Source organism: Copadichromis virginalis, linkage group LG12, assembly GCF_057382275.1.
Source record: "Copadichromis virginalis isolate Kocher_CV1m ecotype Utaka linkage group LG12, C_Virginalis_male_GT1.1, whole genome shotgun sequence".
NCBI lineage: Eukaryota > Metazoa > Chordata > Actinopteri > Cichliformes > Cichlidae > Copadichromis > Copadichromis virginalis.
Genome location: NC_140629.1, coordinates 26,936,989 through 26,962,294, shown reverse-complemented (window position 1 = coordinate 26,962,294; position 25,306 = coordinate 26,936,989). Strand labels below are relative to the sequence as shown.

Sequence of the window (25,306 nt, the reverse complement as noted above, 5' to 3'; positions counted from 1 at the left end):
CGCGTGTTGATGACGTAGGATCAGCGGCAGGCTGCTTCATCATGAGTAAAGAGAGCCAATCGCTGTTTAGTATACTGACACCAAAAAATCTGGCTGCTGAATTTTTGTATTTTGTTTGTTTTTGTAGGAAGTATTTTAAAGTTAATTCCGTCCTGAACTGGAAACCAGTGAAGTTACTTCAGTACTGGAGTAATATGTTCAAATTTCAATGTGCCTGTAAGGACTCTGGCCACTGTATTCTGAACAAGCTGAAGTAACCCTACTAATGATTTGGCAAACAGTAGTCTAGCCTGCTTGATATGAATGCATAGACCCATTTTTCAAAGTCAGTCTCAGAAATATATTTTCTAACTTTTCATACACTTGTTAAGTGGTAGAAAGCTGTTCTGGCGACCTTATTTGTATAATTATCCAAACTGAGTTCCAAAATAATGCCAAGGTTCCTGACTTGCTCACTGTGTTCAGAGAGAAGAAGATAAACATGGACGAAATTCTGTTTCTGACATTTTTGGTGCAATCACAAATATTTCTGTCTTGTCTCTGTTCAGTTCTGAAAAGTTTCTATACATCCATCAGTTAATGTTATCAGTGCAGCTTATTAAACTGTGAACAGTAGTTAGATGATTAAAGAAAAATAAAAAGCACAACTGTGTATCATCTGCATAAGAATAGTAGGACATATTATTATTCTTTTTGATAGTGCCAAGCACATAAAGGACATTTTAGTATCTTGTTTAATATTTGTCTATTTAAACTTGCATAGAGACCATGCATTATTCAGATATACAGTTTCATGATTACTTAATTTCCTGATTTACTTTAATTATCTTTTTTTTCCAGTTCAGTACATTAGTTCTAGTATGTTTCCAGGGTGGGCTTTCTCATTTCAGTTCAGTGTTTGTTTGTTTGTTTGTTTGTTTGTTTGTTTGTTTGTAAGTCCCAAAAAGTTGATTCTGTTCATCTGGACATAGCGTTTTCAGTGGGAAAAACATTCCATCGCTCATCCAAGTGACGTCTTCAGTCTTAGCGATTTCCCTACCAGGATGATTGAGCATGCATCAAGACGTTTGTTTGTAAGTTTCTTTTTTATATATAATTTGACAATATGGTCAGTTTTCAGGGGTGATGCAAACACAGCACTTTGTGAAGGTGGCTTTGTAATATAAAATTCAATAAATAGATCAGTGTGTCCTCTGATTTTAAGTGTCAACAGATTTGACTAAAACTAAAGACACAGGTATATATATTTCTTTTATTTTTGTGAGCAATATTGTTTTGTCTGTTTTTTTATTTTGTTTAAATATCTATTTGTTTACATCTACTGTTTGTTAAGGTTTAATTAATTATTATAATCATGATACCTTCTGTACTGTTTGTCGTTCATTATGATTCCCCAGGATCTCAAGCTGTTTTCTCAGAAAAGGCCGGCTGTCCTATAAGGCTTGTGTTTATGTGATGCTGTTTCATTAAATAGCATCGCTAATTTCTTCACAATTTGGCCTCAGTCAGAAAACCAAAGAAAAACTTCATTTTGTATTTGCTGAAAAACTCTAAAGGGCTACGACTCATCATTTTCTCGGTGGAACAACGCACTTTTGGGTTGAGTTGTGCCAAAACTTGATTTCCAGCATTTTGCCAAAAAGTGATTGCCTGTATTTAAACTGCTATAAATAACTTTTTGGCCTATATGTCAATTGTGTCCAGTCCATCATGAATGATATCAAGTCATCTTGAGCCACAAACGACATTCCTATCACAAGGTTAAAGCCGCAATCACTTTTTTGCAAAGCGACTTTTATATATCCTTTATTTATCATGTTAAAAGGTCTCACTTACATTAAAAAATTTATTTTAAGAGTAATCTGGCCAAGAGAATAGCAGAAATTGCAACAAATATAACAATAGGTCTATAAGGATATTTTAAGTGGCCTTAAAGGGTTGGATTGGTTATAAAGTAGGTACAATAACACAAAGTCATCACTTGAAAAATGTTAATTTTGAAATTTTATATATAACCCCATTTGTAAATCATGCTCATAAAGTCTATTTCCCAATACAAGTAAAGACATTAACGTAAAAAAATTGAAAAGAAAAAAAGAAAAAAAAATAAACTGGAAAAAAGAAATTGAAAAACAATCACTTTTTTGCCTGAAGGGCCACTATGCACCGGCCGAACAAGCAGTGACAGCAGTCCATTGGTTCATTTTCATGACTGACACTGGATTGCCCAATCAAATCTCGTAACGTGACCGGCCCCTCCCATAGCTATGCTGTGTGCTCATGGATCAAATGGCGAGAAGGTGGAGCTGGAAAGCTGAGAGAAAATAGTAAAAACAAAAATAGATGCAATAAAATGTGCCAAACTAACAGACATGTTAGCTGTCGGGGCTGCTGCACCGTGAACAGTAGTACCAGCAACAAGTAGTAACCAGGCCTCACAGTCAGAGGAGCGTGCTGCTGCTAGCACCAGCTGAGGGGAACACACACATATATACATACCAAAAAATAATCCAAGTCCAGTCCTGTTGACATCTCTGATCCCTAAATGTGGCTTGTATTCAAGGAATTCTCTAATCTTGCACATGGCATGTGGTCATTCACTGGGGGGAAAGGCATAACCCAGAGTACACAGGATAGTTATCTGTAGAGTGTATCTGTAGAGTGTAGACGAGTTTATCTTCTCACATAATCTCGAACTGCTTGATTTAGATTTTCTTACCACTAGGTGGCAGAGATATTTCAAAGCAGATGTACAGGCACGCAGCCTTTAGGTTATCAGGTCAGAATCTTGACCAATGTATAAATGAAAACTGCTTATTTTAAAAACCTGGAAGTTATACAAGACAAAGTGGACCACATTTCTGTCAGTCTATCATCGGTGACACCAGAGATAAACAAATCATGCAATCACACATTTATGTTGGCTCCCAAGAGAGTATTCATTCCTCTCTGTGGTTTACCACACAATAAGTATTATGCATTTACTGAATACTGATCACATCAAATAAATATAGTTTACCACATAAAGCAACCTACTCAGTGCAAGACACCAACTGACTAAATGTGCCCTATTTCAGTATTTCTCAAAATCAGAGTAACTTGATATTTGTGTGGAAAATGCTGGTCAAATAGCCTTTAATGTGTTCTGGGCAATAAGCAGACATATTACAGACATATCACTTAAGTATCTGAGAAAGTACAAGTACTGTGAGAAACTAGTTCGCCTTTTTGCACATAGCCCATTGTCAGGTGACATGCAGAACATGTTTTTCCACACAGTTATCTAACTGTAAATCATAGTGACACTAATCCCTATCAGTCTTCGTTTGAATTTCGGTGGCCATTTCACTGAAGGCTGTGTATTAACTGGGATAACTTACAATTATGGTACGCATGTCAAGAAAAAAGCTTTCTAGACATTATAACGACAAGAAAGATGATCACTTTTGACAAACAATGGATTTGTTGATACAAACAGAATAGAAGAGAAATATCCTTTATTGTCCCTCGTTGGGAAATTCACGTGTTACAGCAGCAAAGTGAAAGGCAGACAGAACTTGCAGATTCAAGTAAAGAATATCAAATAAAAAATGAGAAATGACAATTTTACAAATACTTGATCAGACATTGCAGCGCTAAAGGTGAGTGAGACTTTTTTTAAATGAAAATGAAGTCATAATGCAGCTGCTCAGAACACGATAAGATTTAATTACACACTTAGCACTCTTCCATACCTACCAGCCTAAGTTTGTGTGTGTGTGTGTGTGTGTGTGTGTGTGTGTGTGTGTGACTGTCTGCCTGTCTGTGTGTATATTGAGATGTTCTTTAACCCTTGTGTGGTGTTCGTATTTTTGTTACTCAGCCAGTGTTCATGGGTCTGGTGGACCCGCTAGAGTTTTGGCTTTCCAAATTAACACTATCAAACAATTTTATGTTAAATTACTCAACAGATGTTTACTTCATCCCAATTACAAGACATATGAACAGCAAACATGGTTAATTTTTTCCCTTTACCTTTGTTAGATCACATTTATGAATTAATGTGCTTCTCGTTTTTCTTTTATATAAAATGTTATAAATAAATCAGTTATAATCAAGTGGAGTGAGTGGAAAGACACAACACATTTACACGTGAAAAAATAATTAATTGTTTAATTTTTCTTTTGAAAAAAACTGAACACGGGTCTCACAGACCCGAACACCATACAAGGGTTAAATGGGAGGATCCTGTTCCTCGTTCCCTCTTTGTGTCAGTCTTTCCCGCTGAACAAAAATGTTTCTCTCACAGACTCACAGACACTTGACTCCTGAGCCTTCTGTACCAGAGAAGCATGGATTTCATGGAACTCTTTTTCATTTCTCTTGGTACTGGAGTTGTGGTGTACTATGGAGTGAGGCTACTGCTTTTCAGTAGGATGCTTTTTCCAAAACTGTGGTTTCCACTGCCAAAAACTTTCTTCACCTCAATGGGAGAGTGGGCAGGTGAGCAGCATGTTTATGCATGTCCACATGTATGCGTTTGTGCTGTGCGTGTCTGTGCCATGTGTAATGAATACCATACAATCTTCAGTAGGTCATACTATGATAAATAAATCCTGGAACTTCAGTAGGTTACGTAGTATCAAGCCAACATAGGTATCACGTTTTGTGATACAACACTACATTTATGTGTATACTGTATGTAATTAGAACTTTTAAATGACTACATTATTTGAATTAATTAATAAGCTAAAGTGTACATGGCAGAATCTGCAAGTGCCATGAACACTAAGCAGTGAAAGTGATTTAGTTGATCAACTTGTGTGTAAAAGTGCATTTAGTAGGTCACAATAGCGTGAGTCCCCTGCCCAAACTTGTTTTAACATTTCATCGTTACACAAGATTGCGCTTGTGCGCTGATATACCCAAAGGAGGCAAGTCCCGACGCTTAAAATACTTCTTTTTTTATATACTTGCAGGGCAGCTGATATATGTACAGAAAACACAATTCAAATTCAATATCAAAATGTATGGAACATCAAGCATAAACTGCATGTTTTTCACATAACATCCATTCTGAGATGAGCAAAATGATCCGCGTCATCATAGTTGACATTGGAAAAAAGCTGCATAACGACAAGTCATACCTGTGTGACTAGTTTAACAGGAAGAACTTGGTATAGTACAGGGAGTCAGAAATATTCCTCTACCTTACCACACTATAGCCTACTCTTCCGAAAAATGTAAAGAAAACATAACAACTACATTTATTTTATACACAATTACATGTAGTGATAAGCTTACTGACAAAATGCACCATATTCCATTCATTTTCAAACTTGTAATAATTTAGATTGGCATGTAGTTGTGTAAAAAGGGCTGTTAAAGTGCAAATTATGATACGCAAATTATATATGCAAACTGTTTCTAATTAAGAATAGGAAAAACATTTTCAGATTTCAAGAACAGAGAAGTAAAGCCAAACCTTCGGGTTGAAAATGGCAAATTACTGTTGAAGGTTTGATTTAAACCAATCATGTTTTTCAGTGTTTTCCCAAAACATTTTACCCTGAAGTGTTTTTGTAGTGAGTGGATATACAGGATTAAGAATAATAAGCAGGAAGCTTTTACATTCGAAGTGGGTACAACAAATCTAACATAAACACTCCAAATGAAACTACAGAATAGAGTCAACTTAAAGGCGGCTGAGGAAATGAGCAAATACTTGCTCTCTTGTCAATCTCCTTGTGACATTCCTCTGCAGGTCCAGAAGCAGTTTCATTCACTCAAGAGGTTTGCTTTGGCATCTTCTGAAGGGGTTATTCTCTCACAGTGCTCAAAGAAGCCTAATAAAAACACTGGGCTGATCTTGCTTTTCTTCCCAAAGCCCACTTTCCTTCCCACTTTCATTCCAGAGGAATAACATCTGAACAGCACGGCTGCATAAATGACACCCCTCTCCAATTATTTCTCCCAATAATTGGAAAGCCCCATTTGTATCCCTCTTCAGACCTTTTAAACATTTTTAGTTTCAAGAAGCCTAAGCGGTGTTGTGCATGTGCATGGATCTATTGATAACAAAGAATAAGTTACTCAAATGGCAATGCCCCATTTTTTAGAAGCTCACAAATAATTAGGACAATTAACTATTTCACTATCAGGTGAGGCATTTTCTTTTTTTCTTTCATAATAATTAGGCAGATAAGAGATGTGGGCTTTTCAAATATAAGTGCTGTACTTGTATTTGGTAGCTGTCCACCAATAAGATGTCAGTGCAAGTGAAGGAGGGAATCACTAGGCTGAACAACCAAAACAAGCTTGCCAGAGAGACACTAAAAATGCAGGAGTAACCTAACCATCAGTTGTGAAGGCACTGGGCAGCTCAGCAGCACCCAAACACAACATCTAACCAAGGTAAGAACACTTTTAAGGTGGTACGTGAATCATCATCAAGAGGTACAATCAAGAGATGCTTTCATGAATGTAATTACAGAGGGTTTACACCGAGATGCAAATCACTGGTCATACACAGAAACAGTAAGGCCAAAAAACATCTAGCAGAGCCTGCAAACCAGATAGATGAAACTCAACTTAACTTGTACCAGAACGATAGCAAGGGAAACTGCTCGTGATTTGAAGCATACCGCCTTATCTGACAAAGATGGTAAATGGTAAATGGCCTGCATTTGTATAGCGCTTTACTCAGTCCCTAAGGACCCCAAAGCGCTTTACACTACATTCAGTCATTCACCCATTCACACACACATTCACACACTGGTGATGGTAAGCTACATTGTAGCCACAGCTGCCCTGGGGCGCACTGACAGAGGCGAGGCTGCCTGACACTGGCGCCACCGGGCCCTCTGACCAGGTAGGGGCATTATTACGACATGTGTGTGTATGGTTCTAATTGTGAGTGAATCACTATTGTTTACTGATAATGTGACTGATAAATGTAGAAGGATGAATTATTTAGTGTGCAGGGCTATACGCTCTGCTTAGATTCAGCCATGTGCTGCATAACCTATCAGGCAGTGCAAATAGATAATGACCCAAAGCATGTTGCAAAAGCAACCCAAGAGTTTCTCAAGCCAAAGTAATGGGATACTCTTCAATAGACAAATAATTCATTTGATATTAGTCAAATAGAGCATGTTTTTTAGTTACTGAAAATAAAATCTGAAGGTAGAGAGAAAAGCAAACCGAATGTAGTTGCAGTTAAGGCCTGAGCAAAGCATTAACATCTGGTGATGTCCACAAGATTTCAATATAACTTAAAATGATCTTAGTTTGTCCAGCTTTTTGAGTTTCTAAACACAGGGAACTATGCACAATGACGACTGTGATTCCTAAAAGTTAAACCACTTGAATTAAAGATGAAATTCTGCCCTTAAATCACATTTATGTTATTTGATTTAAAATCCGCTGCGCTGGTGGACAGAGGCAACATTGCAAACACTGTGTCTAAACATTGTGTCATCCTTCAGTATTTATTTACTCAAATGGTAAATGGTAAATGGCCTGTATTTGTATAGCGCTTTACACATCCAGTCACCCACCCATTCACACACACATTCACACACTGATGATGGCAAGCTACTCAACTCTGACAATAGAGTACAATGAACTCACTGTGACATATTAAAGTGAAGTAACTGTGGCGAGCTTTGTGAGATCACACAGTTTTTGTATAAAGTGGACAAATATGGCACTTAGAAACACTGTTAACAATGGGGACAAATAGACTTTCTATTCCCTTGTTGCCCTTGTTGAGTGCATAGGCTCAACATTAATTTAATATTGGAAAATGTCTTAAGTTGGCTTCCAGTTTTACTATCCTGCTGGCTTTTAAATGACAGTCTTTCTTGCTGCATCACTCTCACACAACAGCACATTTGTCTTTGAAGAGAAGCCTCCACAGGCTGCTGCAGTTCACAGAGCTCATTTGCATAAAGGAAAATGTCACAGTCATGTCTGGTTTCAAATTATTTTGGGTATGTTGATTTTATTCAGTTTGTCACAGAGGAATCCAATTTTTTTTTTATAACCAAATGTTATATAACTACATAATGCTGTGTTTCTTCACTCTCAGAAAAATAATGGTTCTTAAATGGTTCTTTTTAAAGACTCTATGGTTCTTCAAAGAACATTACCAGCTAAGGACCCTTTTAATTTATGAAAATGTTGTTTCATATTTTTCATTAAATATCACAAATAGATTTTAAATATATTGTAGTGGGCTAGGGGAAAGGGCCGCTGGCTAGAGGACAACTTAGAACACGTATATCTGATGTTAACGTGTTCTAAGTTGTATTGTTGTAATGGCAGTTACAGTTATCAGGTGTTGATTTGCCATTTTTGTGTAAAATTACAGCTGCTGTGTTTTCTGTGTTTGGTGTAGCCAGCGGAGCACCGTGAGTTAGACTGCTGTGTCCGTTTACCACCTCTCACTGCTGTGGTGTATGACGGAGTGATCCTAATTAAAGGCTGTGCTCGCTGTAGTTTAGCATTACAGCTAATGCAGGAATAGCAAGTTGAATACAGAAGTCTTCGTCTACATGTCTGACCTTGCCACAATATTGTTTTGTTTAAGTTATTTGAAGGAAATGACACAGAAGAGTGATTTTCCTGTGACTGGCTCAGGTTTGAGTAACAGTGGAAATCATGAATTACAGATGCTGCAATCTGCAAAAAGGTGGACTATAATTAAATTGTGAAGGGACAAGAAGTTGTTCTTGGGTTAGACATCTTTAATAATCTATTGAAGTAATACACTAAAGGACCAGGGGTGAAGCTCTAGTGTAGCTGTCTGTCATTTTTGTTGCAGTACATGTCATTTAGAAGCTTTCTCTTGAAATATTATGGTGCTGACCAGCAAAGGGTAGCTGAGATGTTATTCTTTCCTCATGACTTCCAGCCCTTCCAGTGCTGCAGTGTCAACAGAGGCGTTTAATCCTCTCATTGTGTTATGGGCGTGCAAAAGGACATCCTTTGAGCTGAACATTTCTGCACAGGAAGGCCGATAAATGTCCAGCTCCAAGTTGGCTCATTTAGAAGAAACATGCTCATTCTAAATGTGCGACTGTTTTTATGGTCTGAAAAACAAAGTATTTCCCCAAGCGAAAATTGTTTTTATGGATGAAATACTACAAAGAATTTCTCAGAATCAACTGAACCCGTTCAGTTTATGTTGATAGTACAGATATAGACATACATCAACAAATCAAGAAAACAAGTGATCTGCTCTGCTAGTTTGCCAAAAAATATTAAAATTCATCAGACAACTGTAGTAAGCAGTGTTGGTCAAGTTACTTGAAAAAAGTAATCAGTAACTAATTACTGATTACTTCCCTAGAAAAAGTAATCCGATTGCTTTACTGATTACTTATTTTCAAAAGTAATTAATTACTTAGTTACTTAGTTACTTTTTAAAAACACGATTTACAACCTGAGTAGGTGATAAAGCGATAGATCTTTCAGCCCAATTCTACTTTTTCTGCATAAGCCATCATACAAAATGTAATCAAATGGAAAAGTCCCTTTTTAAAACTTGTTTTATTAGTTTTAACCTTTTAACTTTATGCATCATGCAAAAATTTAATTATATGCAACATTCTCGGACTGGAAGAAATTTGTTTAACATTTAAACTTATTTTCTGCACATTCCAGCACATAAAATATATTTTTTTGTGTGTGTTTACACTCTTTCAAATAGATGCAAGTAAAACACAGCAGAAAATAAATAACATCAAAGACTAGCGGTCCTGTTGCTCTATTTTCACTTGTAAAGCAGGAGTGGCGTAAGTGGAGGTTTACCCGGTCACTGGAAGAATCCGCGAGTTTCTCTGTGAGTTTCCCATTACGTCATAGCACACTCGGCGCTTGCTTGGAAGTTTAGGGGGTTTTTTTCGCTGTAAAAAGAAGTTTTCTTCCCACGCACAACGGACACTAATGTTTTTGTCACTTTTTATGGAATCAAACTCAAAGTAAGGTCAGTATTTCCACGCTTTAAATGCTGCACGCTCATACTCTCTCCCGCACTCATATGATCCATTGTTGATCTGCACACAGCTGTTGTCACTGTCATGAGATATTCTCGCAAAAAAATCACGGTTTTAGTAACGCAGTTACGCAGCGTTCCTACGGGAAAGTAACAGTAATCTAATTACGGTTTTTGCAATAGTAATCCCTTACTTTACTCGTTACCTGAAAAAAGTAATCAGATTACAGTAACGCGCTACAAGTAACGCGTTACTGCCCATCTCTGGTAGTAAGTCAGCTTATGAACGTAAATGACAACTTTGCACAAATATTACAAATACTATACTATATATAGTATATATGTACTATATACTATATACTATATTCCTTAGTGGAACAATTTCCCTACAGTGCAGCTTACTTGCAGCAGCTGTCTGACAAGTCCTTTGCTGTTGCGTCAGTAAAAACATCTGGTGTAGATACTCTGCCAAATCAAGCATGGGGAGCTACTTGCTATGGCGACCCCTTGTGAATGAGCTGAAAAAAACCTTCCCTAATCCATCCATCCATCCGAGATGGCTTTCTTTGTTTTTCTTTTAATTTTAAGAAGCATCAGTGCAGAATAGTTTTGTGGAGGTTCTGCATAAAAATATGCTGAAATTATTTATTGCATCTTGTAATGTCTTGATGCATCCAGGTAAGGAAATTCCAAAAAGTTGATTCTGTTCATCTGGACATAGCGTTTTCAGTGTTATTTCTTCAGTATCAGCTGACTGCAATTTTTTCCACCCTTATAAACAGTACATTTGCGTAATGACTATAACTGTCGTGGTCCTGGGTCATTTTGACCCAGCGCCCCCCTTTTTCTTTTTTTTTTCGGTTTTAAGTTCATTTGTTACTCTAAGGAGTTAGTCTATGGGTCCTTAGTTGTTCAGTTTGGATTTCCCCTCGTGTCTTTACCCCCTTTGTCCCCCTCTGTGTACTGGAGTTCTGGTGCCTTGTTTTCCCCTCCTTGTGTTCTATTCCATGTTTCCCCAGGCCGTCATGTCTGTGCTCTCCCTCGTGCTCCTCAGTGTTCTCTCTTACCCCCAGTCTGCGTCTCTGTGTATTTCCTGTTTTATTGTGAAGGTCCGTGTCTTATGTCAGTGTGTTCAGCTCACGTTTCCCCTGTCTCATCAGGTCAATTAGGTTCAGCCCTCCTGTTTGCCATTCTGCATTTTCCTCTGTGTGTATTTATAGTGTGTGCTCATCGCTGGTTTGTCTGTGTTACCTCCACGTGTCATCCCGTGTTCCACCACAGATGTTTTCCTCTGAGTTATGGTTTCATATTTGTTTAGGTTTGTTCTTAGTTTCCGTCCATCCCATCTCTGTTCTGTCTGTATTATCACCTCATGTAAATAAAGCCCACTCATTGCATCGTCAGTGCCTGCGATTGGGTCCTTTTCCCTTCAACCCCACACAACTCCCACTGCAGCAGTGACATAAACTAGCACTACTGGTGAACAATGGCCTGTGCAGTCAGTTTCTTGATCATTAATATGCAAATTTTTACAACCAATGATCAACAACTACTGATCAAAGACCACTGATCAATGGTCATGAGTGCCATTCACAGAGCATTGTGAGATGGGGAAAGATGTACCCTTAGGCCCGCTCCTCAATTCAGAAGGTGTGAATAGACTGTGGAGTCCTGGCCTGACAAGTTAGCTCTTCTGTGGTACATAGGACCATTGATCAATCATTGCTGATCAATGGTCATTACAATTTGCATCTTAATGATCAAGAAACTGATCTCACAGCCCATTTTTCGCCAGTAGTGCTAGTTTAAGCCATTACGCAAATGTGCTGTTTATAAGGTTTGAAAAATTTGCAGGCAGTTGAGACCAAAGAACTCACACTGAAAATACTACGTCCAGATGAAGAGAATCAACTTTTTGGGTACATCTTGTAATGTTTCTTCTTTAAAAATCATGATACAGGACAATCTGTGTTTCACATAGTTTATGTTTTCATAGGGATTATTCAAATGGTTCCTGTCCATTGGCAAGTATTTTAAATAAATGCTCTCCTTTCACCTCCACTGTATTTTGGTGGATGCAAAAATTGTAAAAAAAAAAACCCAAAAAAACAAAAACATACATAGTGTATTTCAGGTTTGTTGCAATTGAATTAAAAAATATTTGAGTAATCAAGGAATATTGAAATACCAGATTTGAGGTTAGTCTAGATAAAGTTTGTGTAAACTTAAATAACAGTAACTCAGTTTCTGCAGACAAAATAAAAGGACATTGACTAAGGCAGCCTATTTTTGCCACTCTACCAAGGGAACAATATAACACTATTTTTATTCTTTTGTGTTATAGCATTATAAAATCTTGTTACTATGTGAAAAGTTAATTGTTCTAATTTGCAGTTATAGTAAGAAAGAGAGCGCATGTTTCTAATATAGTGGCTTTTCTTCAATGACTCACCATTAAATCCAGAATCGAATTTAAATTTTTATGTACTCCTCACATACAAGGTCTTGAATAATCAGGCCCCATCTTATCTTAATGACCTTATAGTACCATATCACCCCCATTACAGCATTTTGCTCTAGGACTGCGGGCTTGCTTGTGGTTCCTAGAGTATTCAAAAGTAGAATGGGAGGCAGAGCCTTCAGCTTTCAAGTCCGTCTTCTGTGGAACCAGCTTCGAGTTTGAATTTAGGGGACAGACAGCCTCTGTACTTTTAAGATTAGGCTTAAGACGTTCCTTTTTTGATAAAGCATATAGTTAGGACTGGATCAGGTGACCCTGAATCCTCTGTTAGTTATGCTGCAATAGATCTAGGCCGCTGCGGGATTCCCATGATGCATTGTTTCTTCTTCAGTCACATTTTTAAATTTACTATGTGTTTATACACCCCTCTGTATTAATTATTAGTTATTATTATTATTCTCTGACTCTCTTCAACAGCATGTCTTTGTCCTGTCTTTGGCTGCCCCTCCCTTAGCCTGGTTCTGTTGGAGGTTTCTTCCTGTTAAAAGGGAGTTTTTCCTTCCCACTGTCGCCAAAATGCCTGCTCGTAAGGGGTCATATGATTTCGTATGAATATTGGGGTTTTCTCTGTTTTCTTTACAATATAAAGTGCCTTTATATTGTTGAGATTTGGCGCTATATGAATAATATTGTCTCCTGGGTGACGTGTTCCGGGCATGTCCCATCGGGGGCAGGCCCTGAAGCAGACACAGGACACGCTGGAGAGATTACAGTGGCTTGCAAAAGTATTCGGCCCCCTTGAACTTTCCCACATGTTGTCACATTACAGCTACAAACATGAATCAATTTTATTGGAATTCCACGTGAAAGACCAACACAAAGTGCTGTACACGTGAGAAGTGGAACAAAACTCATACATGATTCCAAACATTTTTTTTTACAAATAAATAACTGAAAAGTGGGGTGTGCGTAATTATTCAGCCCCCTTTGGTCTGAGTGCAGTCACTTGAACATCCCACAGAGCACTGTTCAAGCGATCATTCAGAAATGGAAGGAGTATGGCACAACTGTAAACCTACCAAGACAAGGCCGTCCACCTAAACTAACAGGCCGAACAAGGAGGGCGCTGATCAGAAATGCAGCCAAGAGGCCCATGGTGACTCTGGACGAGCTGCAGAGATCTATAGCTCAGGTGGGGGAATTTGTCTGTCAAATATGGTGGTGGCAGCATCATGCTCTGGGGGTGCTTCTCTTCAGCAGGAACAGGGAAGCTGGTCAGAGTTGATGGGAAGATGGATGGAGCCAAATACAGGGCAATCTTGGAAGAAAACCTCTTGGAGTCTGCAAAATACTTGAGACTGGGGCGGAGGTTCACCTTCCATTAGGACAACGACCCTAAACGTAAAGCCAGGGCAACAATGGAATGGTTTAAAACAAAACATATCCATGTGTTAGAATGGCCCAGTCAAAGTCCAGATCTAAATCCAATCGAGAATCTGTGACAAGATCTGAAAACTGCTGTTCACAAACACTGTCCATCTAATCTGACTGAGCTGGAGCTGTTTTGCAAAGAAGAATGGTCAAGAATTTCAGTCTCTAGATGTGCAAAGCTGGTAGAGACATACCCTAAAACACTGGCAGCTGTAATTGCAGCAAAAGGTGTCTCTACAAAGTATTGACTCAGGGGGCTGAATAATTACGCACACCCCACTTTTCAGTTATTTATGTGTAAAAAAAAAAAAATGTTTGGAATCATGTATGATTTTCGTTCCACTTCTCACGTGTACACCGCTTTGTATCGGTCTTTCACGTGGAATTCCAATAAGATTGATTCATGTTTGTGGCTGTAATGTGACAACATGTGAAAAAGTTCAAGGGGGCCGAATACTTTTGCAAGCCACTGACTGAATACCTGTTAGGACCATTTGCCTGAGCATTTATAGTTTTCTTTCCAGATAATCACTAAATGGATTTTGTGCTTGTGTGTGCTTAGTTTATAAAGCGGATGTGTTTACTAATGTTACAGTAATAATCCTTATCTTCTCCTGGGGCATAGTGCAGATGATCACAGTTTTAGTGCCTCTCCCTTTAAGAACGCACTCTTTTCGAGTTTTTTTTGTTTTGTACTGATTGCTCCATGCAAACATTGAGAATCACACACAACTCACTTTGAACTTACCATAAGTGGGCTGGTACAAAGAAACTCCCATTTCTGTCAGTCGAAGGAAGTTTAACAACAGAAATTTGTATTATAGATGAATATAAAAAAAAAAGTGGATTTTCTTTCTGTCATCTAATTGTTTATTTAATTATTTGGTGCAGGATGAATAGACATGAGGGACGTCTTTATCAACAGGAAACATTATAAAACTTATTTGAAAAAACTAAAACTAAAATTTCCAATGCTATCCAGTGGGCCAAATTGCAGTTTTTGCTGGGCCAATTCTGGTCCTCAAGCCTTGTGTTTGACTCTCCTGGCTTAGAGCATTTAGAGCAGTCTGAAACTTGAGCTTTTGGTTCACTGCGGTAACTTTTACTTATGTTGACTATATTATTTAAAACTTTGATCATGTTTAACATGAGCACCATATATTAAAATCAAAACGTCCACTTCTCATCACATAACCTCACCGCACATGCTCAGTTTGGTTATTTTCACTGTTTCATTGTCTTGAATGTAGTTCTTAAGTTGATATAATTAGGTTGTTTGTTTGTTTGTTTTTTATAGTTCAGTATGTATATCTACATGTTAAAGCCCTATTTGAACATACTGCTGCCTGTTTGTGTATACTGTGGTTTTCACTAAAGAAGAAATATAAATGACAAAACTTAGCGGATTGCATTTCATAAAACGGAGGCTCAATGTGAGGTTTCTTTGTCATTTGATACTTTCCTAATTAAGTAGTAAAAGTGTGAATTCAATTTATTTGTTCAGCTGAACAAATTAAAACGGAGGCTTAATTTCAGTTCCTGTTTCAGTAGTTAATAGGCAGTGTCACATTACTCATTTCCCCCCTGTGCTAACAACACTTCAAACCATGGGATCTTTTTAATGTTTTAATGGCTTTACACAATTTTCTCAGTGCTGTAAAACATAATTAGATATGAATTCTCATTTAGGTCTGAAAACGGTGATGAAAACAGCCTGTGGTCTTTGTAATAAGGGCCAGGAGGAAATGGGAGAGCAGTGAACACTCAGAAACAAGCTGTTCCTATCAGTTCTTTATCACACCAGGGGAACATGCTGTTTTAGCACAGTTTGTACAAACAGAATGGAGTGAGGATTAAACTAATGTAAACAAATAATAAAACAATCCTGGGATTTGGCTGAAAGCAGAGGAAGATGGGTAAGGCAGTGCATTACTGTACTGTTCTGTGCAGTACAGTGCCTCTAGTGGTCAGAATGGAAACTGCAGGAGATTTGATGAGGGATTCATTTGTAATTTTCAGTCTCTCCATCCTCCTTTCAGTGGTGACTGGTTCTTCAGAGGGAATAGGAAGAGCATATGCATTTGCAGTAAGTGACTGTTTAAATAACTCTGCTTGTGTTCTCATAAAACAAAACGAATACACATACTGTACATAATATCTTTTTATATTTTAGCAAATACTTATATGTATAATAATTTGAAATGAGCACACCATAGTTAAACTACTGTTCCTTTGAGGCACACTTGCTACTTTTTGCTGTGTAACTGTGTTTTCATATGTACTTTTCCACTATCGCTATTGCATCTCAGCTAGCTCAGCGGGGAATGAACATTGTAGTCATGAGCAGAACCAAAACAAAACTGGATCAAGTGGCTAAAGAGATAGGTATCTATGTGCATGTTTTATTTTCTTTGCTTCCTAAAATGTATGATATCTGCTAATATGCTGTTGATCCAGGCAAACGGTGCACAATATTTGTCTTTTCATTGTTCACAGGAGAAGCCACAGGGCAGAGGGTGAAAGTGATAGCAACAGATTTTACCAAAGAAAATATCTTTAGTGAAATTGAAGAGCAACTGAAGGACCTCAACATAGGAGTTTTAGGTGAGCTTTTATTTGTGCCTCCATACAAAATCCAGTTCCAAAAAAGATGGCATGCTGCGTAAATAGAAACACAATCCAATGATTTGCAAATCTCATGAGCCCATATTTTATTTACAACAAAACATCTTCATTTTTAAACACCATTTTAAGAAAAACATTAGCTTTTAAGCACTAAGCTGGGGCAGAGCCATGTTTACTGCAATGTAGCAGCCCCTCTTCTTTTAAGAACAATTTGTAAATCTGCTGATTTTACAGACTGTGGAATTTTGGGAGATGAATGTTGTTCCATGTTTTGTCCGATATAGGATTCTAGCTGCTCAACAGCCCTGGATCTCCTTTGTCATACTTCTTTGGTGAAAGTTATGGAAGATCGGCAGGCCTGTCAGCACCCAGACAATGCAGTTGTAGTTGATGCAGAATCGAGTTGATCAATATTTTGCTGGAACATGCAAAGATTTCCCCCAAAAAAGACAACCAACCTGTTACCGATCAATCTAATCAGCCGCAAAACATTCCTCCAGTTGTTTCTTTTTAGTATCATTTACTTTTCCAGCCTTTTGCTGCCACCATTCCAACATTTTTGAGACATGTCATTCACAGTGAGCTAACACTATTCATGAAATGGTCATTTTAAACATTCAACATATTCAACAACTGTAAATGAAACACAAATTTATAAAAATTTGCAAATCAACACAGGCACTTTGTGTTTAGAGACAAAAAAAATGGGGAAAAAACCCTAATTATTTAAGAAAATAATATCAGTTATTTTCCGCGCTTTTTTCTACCCCAGTCAACAATGTAGGAACGCTGCCTTGCTTCATTCCCTGCAGATTCCTTGAGAATGATGAGCTGGACAAGGTCAGTAGTACCTCAGCAGCTTATACTTAAAGGTGTTTAGTTTTTTGTGTATATGTTTATATTTGTTGTTCCTTATTAAAACCCATTGATGATTAGGCTCTAAAAAAATCATCCATGCTCACCTGCTAGCTGTGATTTCTGTATGACTCTCTTTATGGCTTTGGCAGATATAATAGCATCACCTGCATATGTGTGCAAATGTATAATAAACAGATCCAGGACCTTGTGCACGACTCCATGTACAATAAGTAAAAACAAAAAAAGAAAATACCACTACAACATTATGACTAACTATAGATTGTTTGGATTGACCCCATTTGCATAATTATTACTTTTATTGGTAGTAAGTTTGACAGCAGATAGCATCCTGATGTTGAACCTCAGAGGGTTCAGTTTATAATAACATGTTTTTAGAAGAGCATTTTAGCTCCAAATACATTTCTTTAGATATAAATAAAGAAATTATCTGAGACCCATGTTCATCTATGTTTTCAGACAATTACCAAAGTGATAAACTGCAATGTGAAGACGATGGCCAAGGTAAGATCATAGTTTTATTGTTACTACAAAACAATGAATTTAAGTTCATATTGATTGTTTATTGATGAAGACAGTATATAATCATCAGTATAATCTGAGAGGGTTTGCCAGTAAAGGAAGCGCACGTAAAGGATTTTGTAGAGCAGGGTTGTCAAAGTGGCACATACAGCCCACTATGATCTTAAGTGGGCCAGATCAATGAACTTCCCCTTTCTGTCATTTTAAAGAAGTTTAAAACAGATTCCTGAGATATGGAAGTATGATTTCAGCAGTATGTCTCAGTTTTCTACATAAAAACGACATAAAGTAATAAATTAAATTACAGACAAAGTTTCGGTAGCTTCACCCAGACTGTCCTGTAATTATAAAGCACAAAGTTTTTGTTAATTTGCAAAAAATGTTCTTTGTTTATTATCTTTTTTTTACTGTGCACCCAAACATTTTTTTTATAGTTAATAGTGAATGAACGGGGACTTTTCTGTTATTTACATACTTTTGTATAGAGTTAAAATATAGTTAAAACTCCACATTTTATGCCATCCTTTACATTTTCTAAAGCTGTCCAGTGGTCGGATTGGAGTCTTTGCCGGCCCAGTTCTGGTCCCCGGGCATTTTGTTTGACACCCCTGTTTTTTAAGGATTATTTGTATTGTTCTAAAACAAGTTAATGCTTTTCATTGCTTCATATGACTCAAGTCTGAACTTATTTTCTTTTGTTTCCAGATGTGCAAAATTATTCTCCCAGGCATGGCAAACAGGTTTCCTACCCATGTTTTCTTCATTAGATGTAATGTGTAAAGTGATGGATTATAACATGCTAATTAATACTGAGGTTGTGCTCATAAGTGTTGTTTAATTATTTATATCTGTTTGTATGTTTATTGTATTTATAGAGGGAAAGGGATGATATTGAATGTTTCTTCTGGAATTGCTTCTATCCCATTTCCCATGTACACCCTGTATGCTGCATCAAAGGCAAGTTTCACATCAGCGGCACACTTTTAAGTCTCTCTGCCCAGGCGACGTATGATCCTTCACATTTTAATTTGCGTTCTTATAGGTGTTTGTGGAAAGATTTTCTCAAGGTCTACAAGCTGAATACAAAGATAAGGGGATTATTATCCAGGTATTTTGATCCTCACTCAGACATCATCTCAAGTTTTATGAAACGAAAGCAATTATTTTCTTTAAACTAACTTTAAAGTCTTTTATTTCTTGTCCTCTTGTCCTAAATCTTTCCCTCTCATGCACTGTTTTCAGTCAGTGGCTCCATTCGGGGTATCCACTCGAATGGCTGGGTTCCAAAAAGCTAACATGATAACTTTTTCACCAGAAGACTTTGTAAAATATTCACTGCAGTACGTCAGCGCTGGAGACAAAACAAATGGAAGCATCTGTCATACAGTTCTGGTAAGACTTAGAGTCGCAAACATAATGCCAAAAACTGCCACCAAGAGACTGACCTGCAGTATTGTATGTGTGTGTGTATGTGTGTACAGGGCTGGTTGCTGCAGACTATTCCACTTAAGATTCTCTATGCAGAACCTATGATGCAAGGCTTACAAGACTACGCCAAGCAAAATCGAATGCAGGCTGGATTGGTCTAAATCAAAATCCATGTGTGACAGACATGCTGGTGTGCTTCAGATCATAAGTTCTTCTCCCCTTGCTTTTCTTTTTCCATCAACAGGTTAATCTTGGTTTCATCTGTCCGAAGACTGATATTTTTTTTTGTGGAGCTATGCAGGTTCGTTTAGATGCTTTCTGGGAAAGTCTAATCAGGTTTTCTTGTTCTTGACTGTAAACAGCGATTTGCATCTTGCTATAAACCCTCTGTATTTATGTTCATGAAGGCATGTCTTGATTGTAGACTTAGACGCACCTACCACCTTGAGTGTTCTCGACCTGGGTTGATGTTGAAAAGGTTTCTTTCTTCCTTTTTTTTGTTTAACCATCAAAATGATTCTGCCATCACCTACTTTTGTAATCTTTGTGTGGTCCTTCAGGCATTTCAGTGTTCTTGAGCCGGTCAGTGTTTGGTCACTCCTGAAGTTTTTGCTATCTCTCGGATGATTTTGTTTGTTTTTTTTCAGTCTATGGCCTCCCTTACTTGTACTGACATCTTTGAAATTCCAGTGAACAGTTACTAAATCCACATTCAACACTCAGAATCCGCTTCAGAATAACACTGGAAAAGGCCTCGCCTGCCCAATTAATTTTTACAGTTGACTGACAAAACTGGTTGTGTACTAAAAAAAAAAAAGTTATAACATCTACACAGTTAATGCATTGCCTTTGTCAAACAGCCCCTGAATTAAAGGTGAAAGTCTGCACTTCCATCACATCTTAATTGTTTGATTTAAAATCCACTGTCATGGTGTATAGAGGCAAAATTGTCTCACTGTCCAAATACTTATGGAACTAACTGTATTAATATGAATGCAGTAGTACTGTCTGAACTGTTTCCATGTAAAACACACATGTCTATAAATTACATTCTTAATTTAATCTCCACGTCTTCATCTTATAGGGACTGATGCATGTTGTTTGTTCACTCAAATAAATGAAATATCACCATTGTTGGTTTTAAACAATATTGTTACTGAACAAATGGTGCTTTTCAAGTTTACTTGAGTAATTAGTGTTATTTCATGTAATACTGTGCACTCAAAAACAAGCTTTTCAATTTGCTTTAAAAAAAAAAACCCTCAGGCCAAGTTATTCCACCCAAATGCAAAGTAACTGTTAACTTGCCAAAGCACTGCTTTTTGTTGTAATCAGACTATTACTTATTTATGAGTGTTCTTGTCAATAGAAAAATGATGTCGTGTTTCTCCTTCTTTGCACCTTCAGTTTTACGGTTCAGATATAAATCTCTTACTCCACACAGTTAATAATTCTGATGCAATTCAAGGTTAAAATTTACATAACTTTCTCATACGTGACTAAGCACTGATAGCAGTGACAAATGTGTGTGTGTGTGTGTGTGTGTCTACATATCTTGTAGAGATATGAGTAATAAAAATAATAATGACACCTTATCTGCTAAACGGAAGGACCTGTCTTGTTCCATTAATTCACTCCTACACATCCGCACGCACGCACACACACACACACACACACACACACACACACACACACACACACACACACACACACACACACTTTTAACTGTCATTAGCATCCTCTATTCTCCTCTGAGATCAAGAAAACATTTGCTCGCGTGATGGGAAGACGCAATCATCTCAGAATCAGACTCTTTTCTAATCCACAGCAGGAGTTCGGGACAGAGACTTATCAGCTTCTACCTGCATCCTCAGAAATTAGTTTGAAGGGTGTGCTGCAGACAGCATGATATACAGTGTTTAAAGAAAACAAAACCTTCCCTCATCTGTGTATGTATATATGCTGACACGCACAGCTGTTTTAATTAGCATGTGCTTCAGTGATGTCTGACCTAAAAGGGTCACTAATCACACGGAGACAGGGGTGTTTAGACAACCGTGATGAATGATCCTCCCCATGAGAGATAGTGTCGGGAATAAGAAAAAAGAAGGAGTGAGAAGGGGAGGAAGGTCAGAGTGACCCTGAGCTTAGATAGTCTATTCCTAGTCTGAATGTTTAAAAAAAAAGAAAGGAAAATAATGACCTGTTCACAAATCAAAACTCTGTTCACTTCTCTTGGTATCGATCAATGACTGTAGGAAACATATACACTGATTGGTATGGATATTCATGGTAAGAGAAAATCTCAGAATCTGTGAGCTCATCAGTTTATCTGTAATTGATACATATGACTTTGGTTTTGTAATATATTAAGACAGAAAATCCTCGATTTCCACTGTGTACATTCACAGCAACTACAAATAGTGTAGGAGCCAAACTCACGTCCACAAAGTCTTTTAAAATTGTCAAATTATCAAAAATGTATTGCTGCCTGATTGATCATCGCGAATAATGGCCAATGGTAAATCAAGTGTGTGGACGCTTTTAACGTATTCCTACCTGAGCTGTTTGTTTTTGTTGCACATCATTGTTCATGGTAAAGCTTCAATCTAACCTGGCCTGGACTGCAGATGTAAATTAGCCGTGTTGTTTAAATTTTTTAATGTTTTTTTCTTTGGTTTATGTATATTCGTTTACATGTAAGAAAGGAAAGAAAAAAGAAAGGAGTATTTATCATACCAACACAAACAGGGTGACACAAGAGTAACTAGTAAATCATACTTCATGAAAAATAAAGATGTGTTTTAACTGAGTGATTTGATGTCTTCTCAGAGTTCTCTAAGGTCAACTGAATTTTATTTATGTAGTGTTTTTCATAAATACTACGAGCTGTAATAAATCATTGGAGTGATTTATTATTAATCATTCATCAGGCCCCGTTAGACCCTGAACTTGAGCTGTTAAGAATACGATGGGTGGATGTTGTGATCGTGTAAAGATTCGTCATGGCCACTAGAGGGCGCGAAATGTAAAGGTTTCATCGTGCCTTGGGATTCCAGAGCTATAGCGCTGCAGCAGAAATCCGGCGATCAAATGTAGTCAAATTACCATTTTTATCACAACACTGTTCCCCGCCACCGGGGGTTTCCCATCATGCGTGCTAAATTGAAATATCTGTGTAAATGCATCTACTTTCAAAGCTGCAGTCTGAGCAACGTGTGTGTTACCTGCAGCTGAAATCAAAGGATGTTTACCTGGGTTGTTCAACAGCAGGGACTTTCCTCACCTGGGGTGATCTGCGATTTATGGGTATGGGTGGCAGCACAATTATGACACCTTTTAATTTATAGTTTCCCTTACAAAGCCTCTCTAACGTCAAGTGCGGTTCTCAAAGCTAATATCTCACTTATTTTCCAGACAGTGTGTGGGAGAGCTTTCTACACACGCAGAATGAGGGCTTTAACCATCAGATAGGTCAGATTTTGGTACACATATTAAACCCAGAGTGTCTAAAGCCTCCAGCAGATAATGAATTCATTAAGGAAGGGGTCAAGAAAAAGGTTTTATCACAGAAGATGACCATGGGTGACATGGGTGGTCAGGGCTCTTGAAGACACCTTCTTGTGTGTACGTTTGTGTGTGTGTGTGTGTGTGTGTGTGTTGAAGCACGGGTAAGAAAAGGAGAGCCTTTGAGGATGCTCCCTGTGTGACTCCTTTCTCCTCCCTGGACACTGCTTGCGTGTTGTTTCAGTAAACAGAAGGGTCCAAAGATGATCCAAGACAAGCACATTGCCACTGCAGCCCACCCAGAAGCCAAGGTCAGCACTACTAACCTTCAGACACATGCGTAAACTTACACACTAAACCAAGCTCACACACAAAAAAATTCCAGGTTGACTCAAGTGTTTAGTTTGAAACTAGAACTTTATCCACCTTTGTGCTTGCAAAGTAAAACGAAGGTAGCAATTAACCCGGATAAAGGAGTTTTGAAAAAGTCCATACACTTACATACTTGACTGGCCAAACAGCCCAGATGTATATACTATACCTTTAACTCCATGTTGCCTTTTTTGGAGTGATGCTCATCTGTATTGATGGGCAAACATTCATAGAAGCTGAAATATTTCTATGACATAATTACCAATCTTGTTTTTCAGATTTTCTTGCTGAGCCCATGAACATTTAATTCCCACTGAGCAGTTCCAGGGGGGTAATTATTTCTCCCAGCAGTTATAATACCTACAGCTTTCCTGCCATCCAGGACTGGGCTCTTTGAAACTCAAGAAGATAATTCCAATCCTTCATCTTCTTCAAAAGAGCAGGCTGTCAGGGAAGAGCTGGACTGTCAGCGAGGGAAAGCAAACAAGCTGAAAGGGACAAACGAGACAGAGAGAGTTTTAGAGAGATGGATGGTTTGAAAAATAAAGGGCAAGTAACTTCTCTGAGGGCCCAGTGCTCACATATGGCTAGGCTTTGCTTGTATAGCCTCACTTCAAGGCGAAGGGCCCTGCAAACATAAACAGTAGAGAGTCTGCAGCTGGAGCGGGGAGGCAGCCGCTTGCTCACCGAGACCTCTCTACACTAAACAATGGATCAAGTGACGCACAGGCCTTTGGCAGTGCAACAGAGACCCGGGCTGCTTAGAAAAGCCTTTCTTCCGTGCGTTTATATCTCTACTCTCTCAATATTTACCCCATGGGAAAACACACAATTTTCCATTCCTTTTGTTCTGAAAGCAGCAAAAAGAGTAGCCCTCCCATTTCCATCTCTCCCACCTTCAACACAGGGCAGGGTCAGAAAGGATAAGTGTCCTTTTTGTGCAAATCTTTAAAAATATTATAAAATTTTTGACAACAGTAGAACCCCAGCTAAAGAATTTAATAACTAAATTATTGCAACAGCTCGATAAAGGTGCTAGGAATGAAAAGATTAAAGATTAAAGCTTAAAGCTTAGATTTGCACTGAATCTCCTACACTGATATTCCCACACATGGCCTATTTCCAGCCGTGATGAGGAGAAGCAAACAAAATGCGGATTAGTCTCCCTTACTGTGTGAGTCACTGCATTAGAAACTTAGTTTGTACAAGTGTGTGCATGTGTATCTGTGTGTGTGCATCTGTGTTATATCTCTTTTATGATGGGGCACAATGGGGAAAGGAAGGGCTCGGGAGCTAGTGAATTAACCCAAATTACAGCTAGCAGTTACCCAGACAACTGGATAGGAATGAGGGGCAAATGGTGTGTAATTTTGTAATGAAGGGGGAGTTCTTTTTCACATTTCGAGACCTCCTCTGCCTGTTACCGTAACAGGAGGACTCTGTATCCCTCCAAAACAGTTGTTGCCTGCTGAGTCACCTAAATGTGTGCTTTTTTTTTTTTAAATAGGCCTCGGATAGAAGCTATTTATCTGTTTCCACGTTATTATCTATGATGGTCAGCTAAGTTTCTTTTACAATTTCTTAATGGTTACCTTTATTTTCAGCTTATTTTTTAAATAAGCTATAGTGTTGCATGAACTTTGACGAGAATTATATACTATGATTTCCTCTATGAGCTCGTAAAAAGCCCCAATAAGTAATTTTCTTAGCCAACCAACAAGTTAGTTTGTAGAGTTGTGATGTTTAGATGAGTTTTACTGAAATAGTGAGGAGTGTTTTGCATTTTTTCTCTTTTCTGACTCATTAAAAGTTGGTTAGAAAGGTTAAGTAGAAGTGCAAACATTAAAGATCTGGTAAAAGAGGGTAGGGTGTTTGCTCACTGCTCAAATGGGATTAATTTGCACCCACACAGTCCTAATAAGACAGATTAAAAAGATTTTTGAGCACAAAACCTTTAAGGCCACAGTGAAATGCAAGTTAAACCAAGGATGTGAGTGTTTTGCATGATCAGGAATTTTTTACGCTGTACAGGAAATAGTGGCTGGAGGGACTTAAGTAAGAAATTCTGACACCCACAAATGTTGTATGTGGCTTGGCACACACAG

At 38.0% G+C, this 25,306-nt stretch overlaps 1 protein-coding gene across 2 annotated transcripts; it reads left to right on the top strand.

The window, feature by feature from the left end:
- Positions 1 to 3,365: 3,365 nt before the first annotated feature.
- On the top strand, positions 3,366 to 22,138 carry hsd17b3 (hydroxysteroid (17-beta) dehydrogenase 3). Of its 2 annotated transcripts, XM_085475715.1 has the most exons (12): positions 3,366 to 3,641; positions 4,289 to 4,482; positions 15,911 to 15,957; positions 16,181 to 16,256; positions 16,368 to 16,475; positions 17,269 to 17,336; positions 17,832 to 17,876; positions 18,600 to 18,634; positions 18,770 to 18,851; positions 18,937 to 19,002; positions 19,137 to 19,286; positions 19,376 to 22,138. In XM_085475715.1, exons 2-12 carry the CDS (start codon positions 4,332 to 4,334, stop codon positions 19,481 to 19,483), a joined length of 936 nt encoding a protein of 311 aa, XP_085331841.1. In that variant the 5' UTR covers positions 3,366 to 3,641; positions 4,289 to 4,331; the 3' UTR covers positions 19,484 to 22,138. The 2 variants fall into 2 exon arrangements, with proteins under 2 accessions (XP_085331841.1, XP_085331840.1); XM_085475714.1 differs by lacking the exon at positions 3,366 to 3,641 and having other exon boundaries at positions 4,263 to 4,482.
- The last annotated feature ends 3,168 nt before the right edge of the window (positions 22,139 to 25,306 follow it).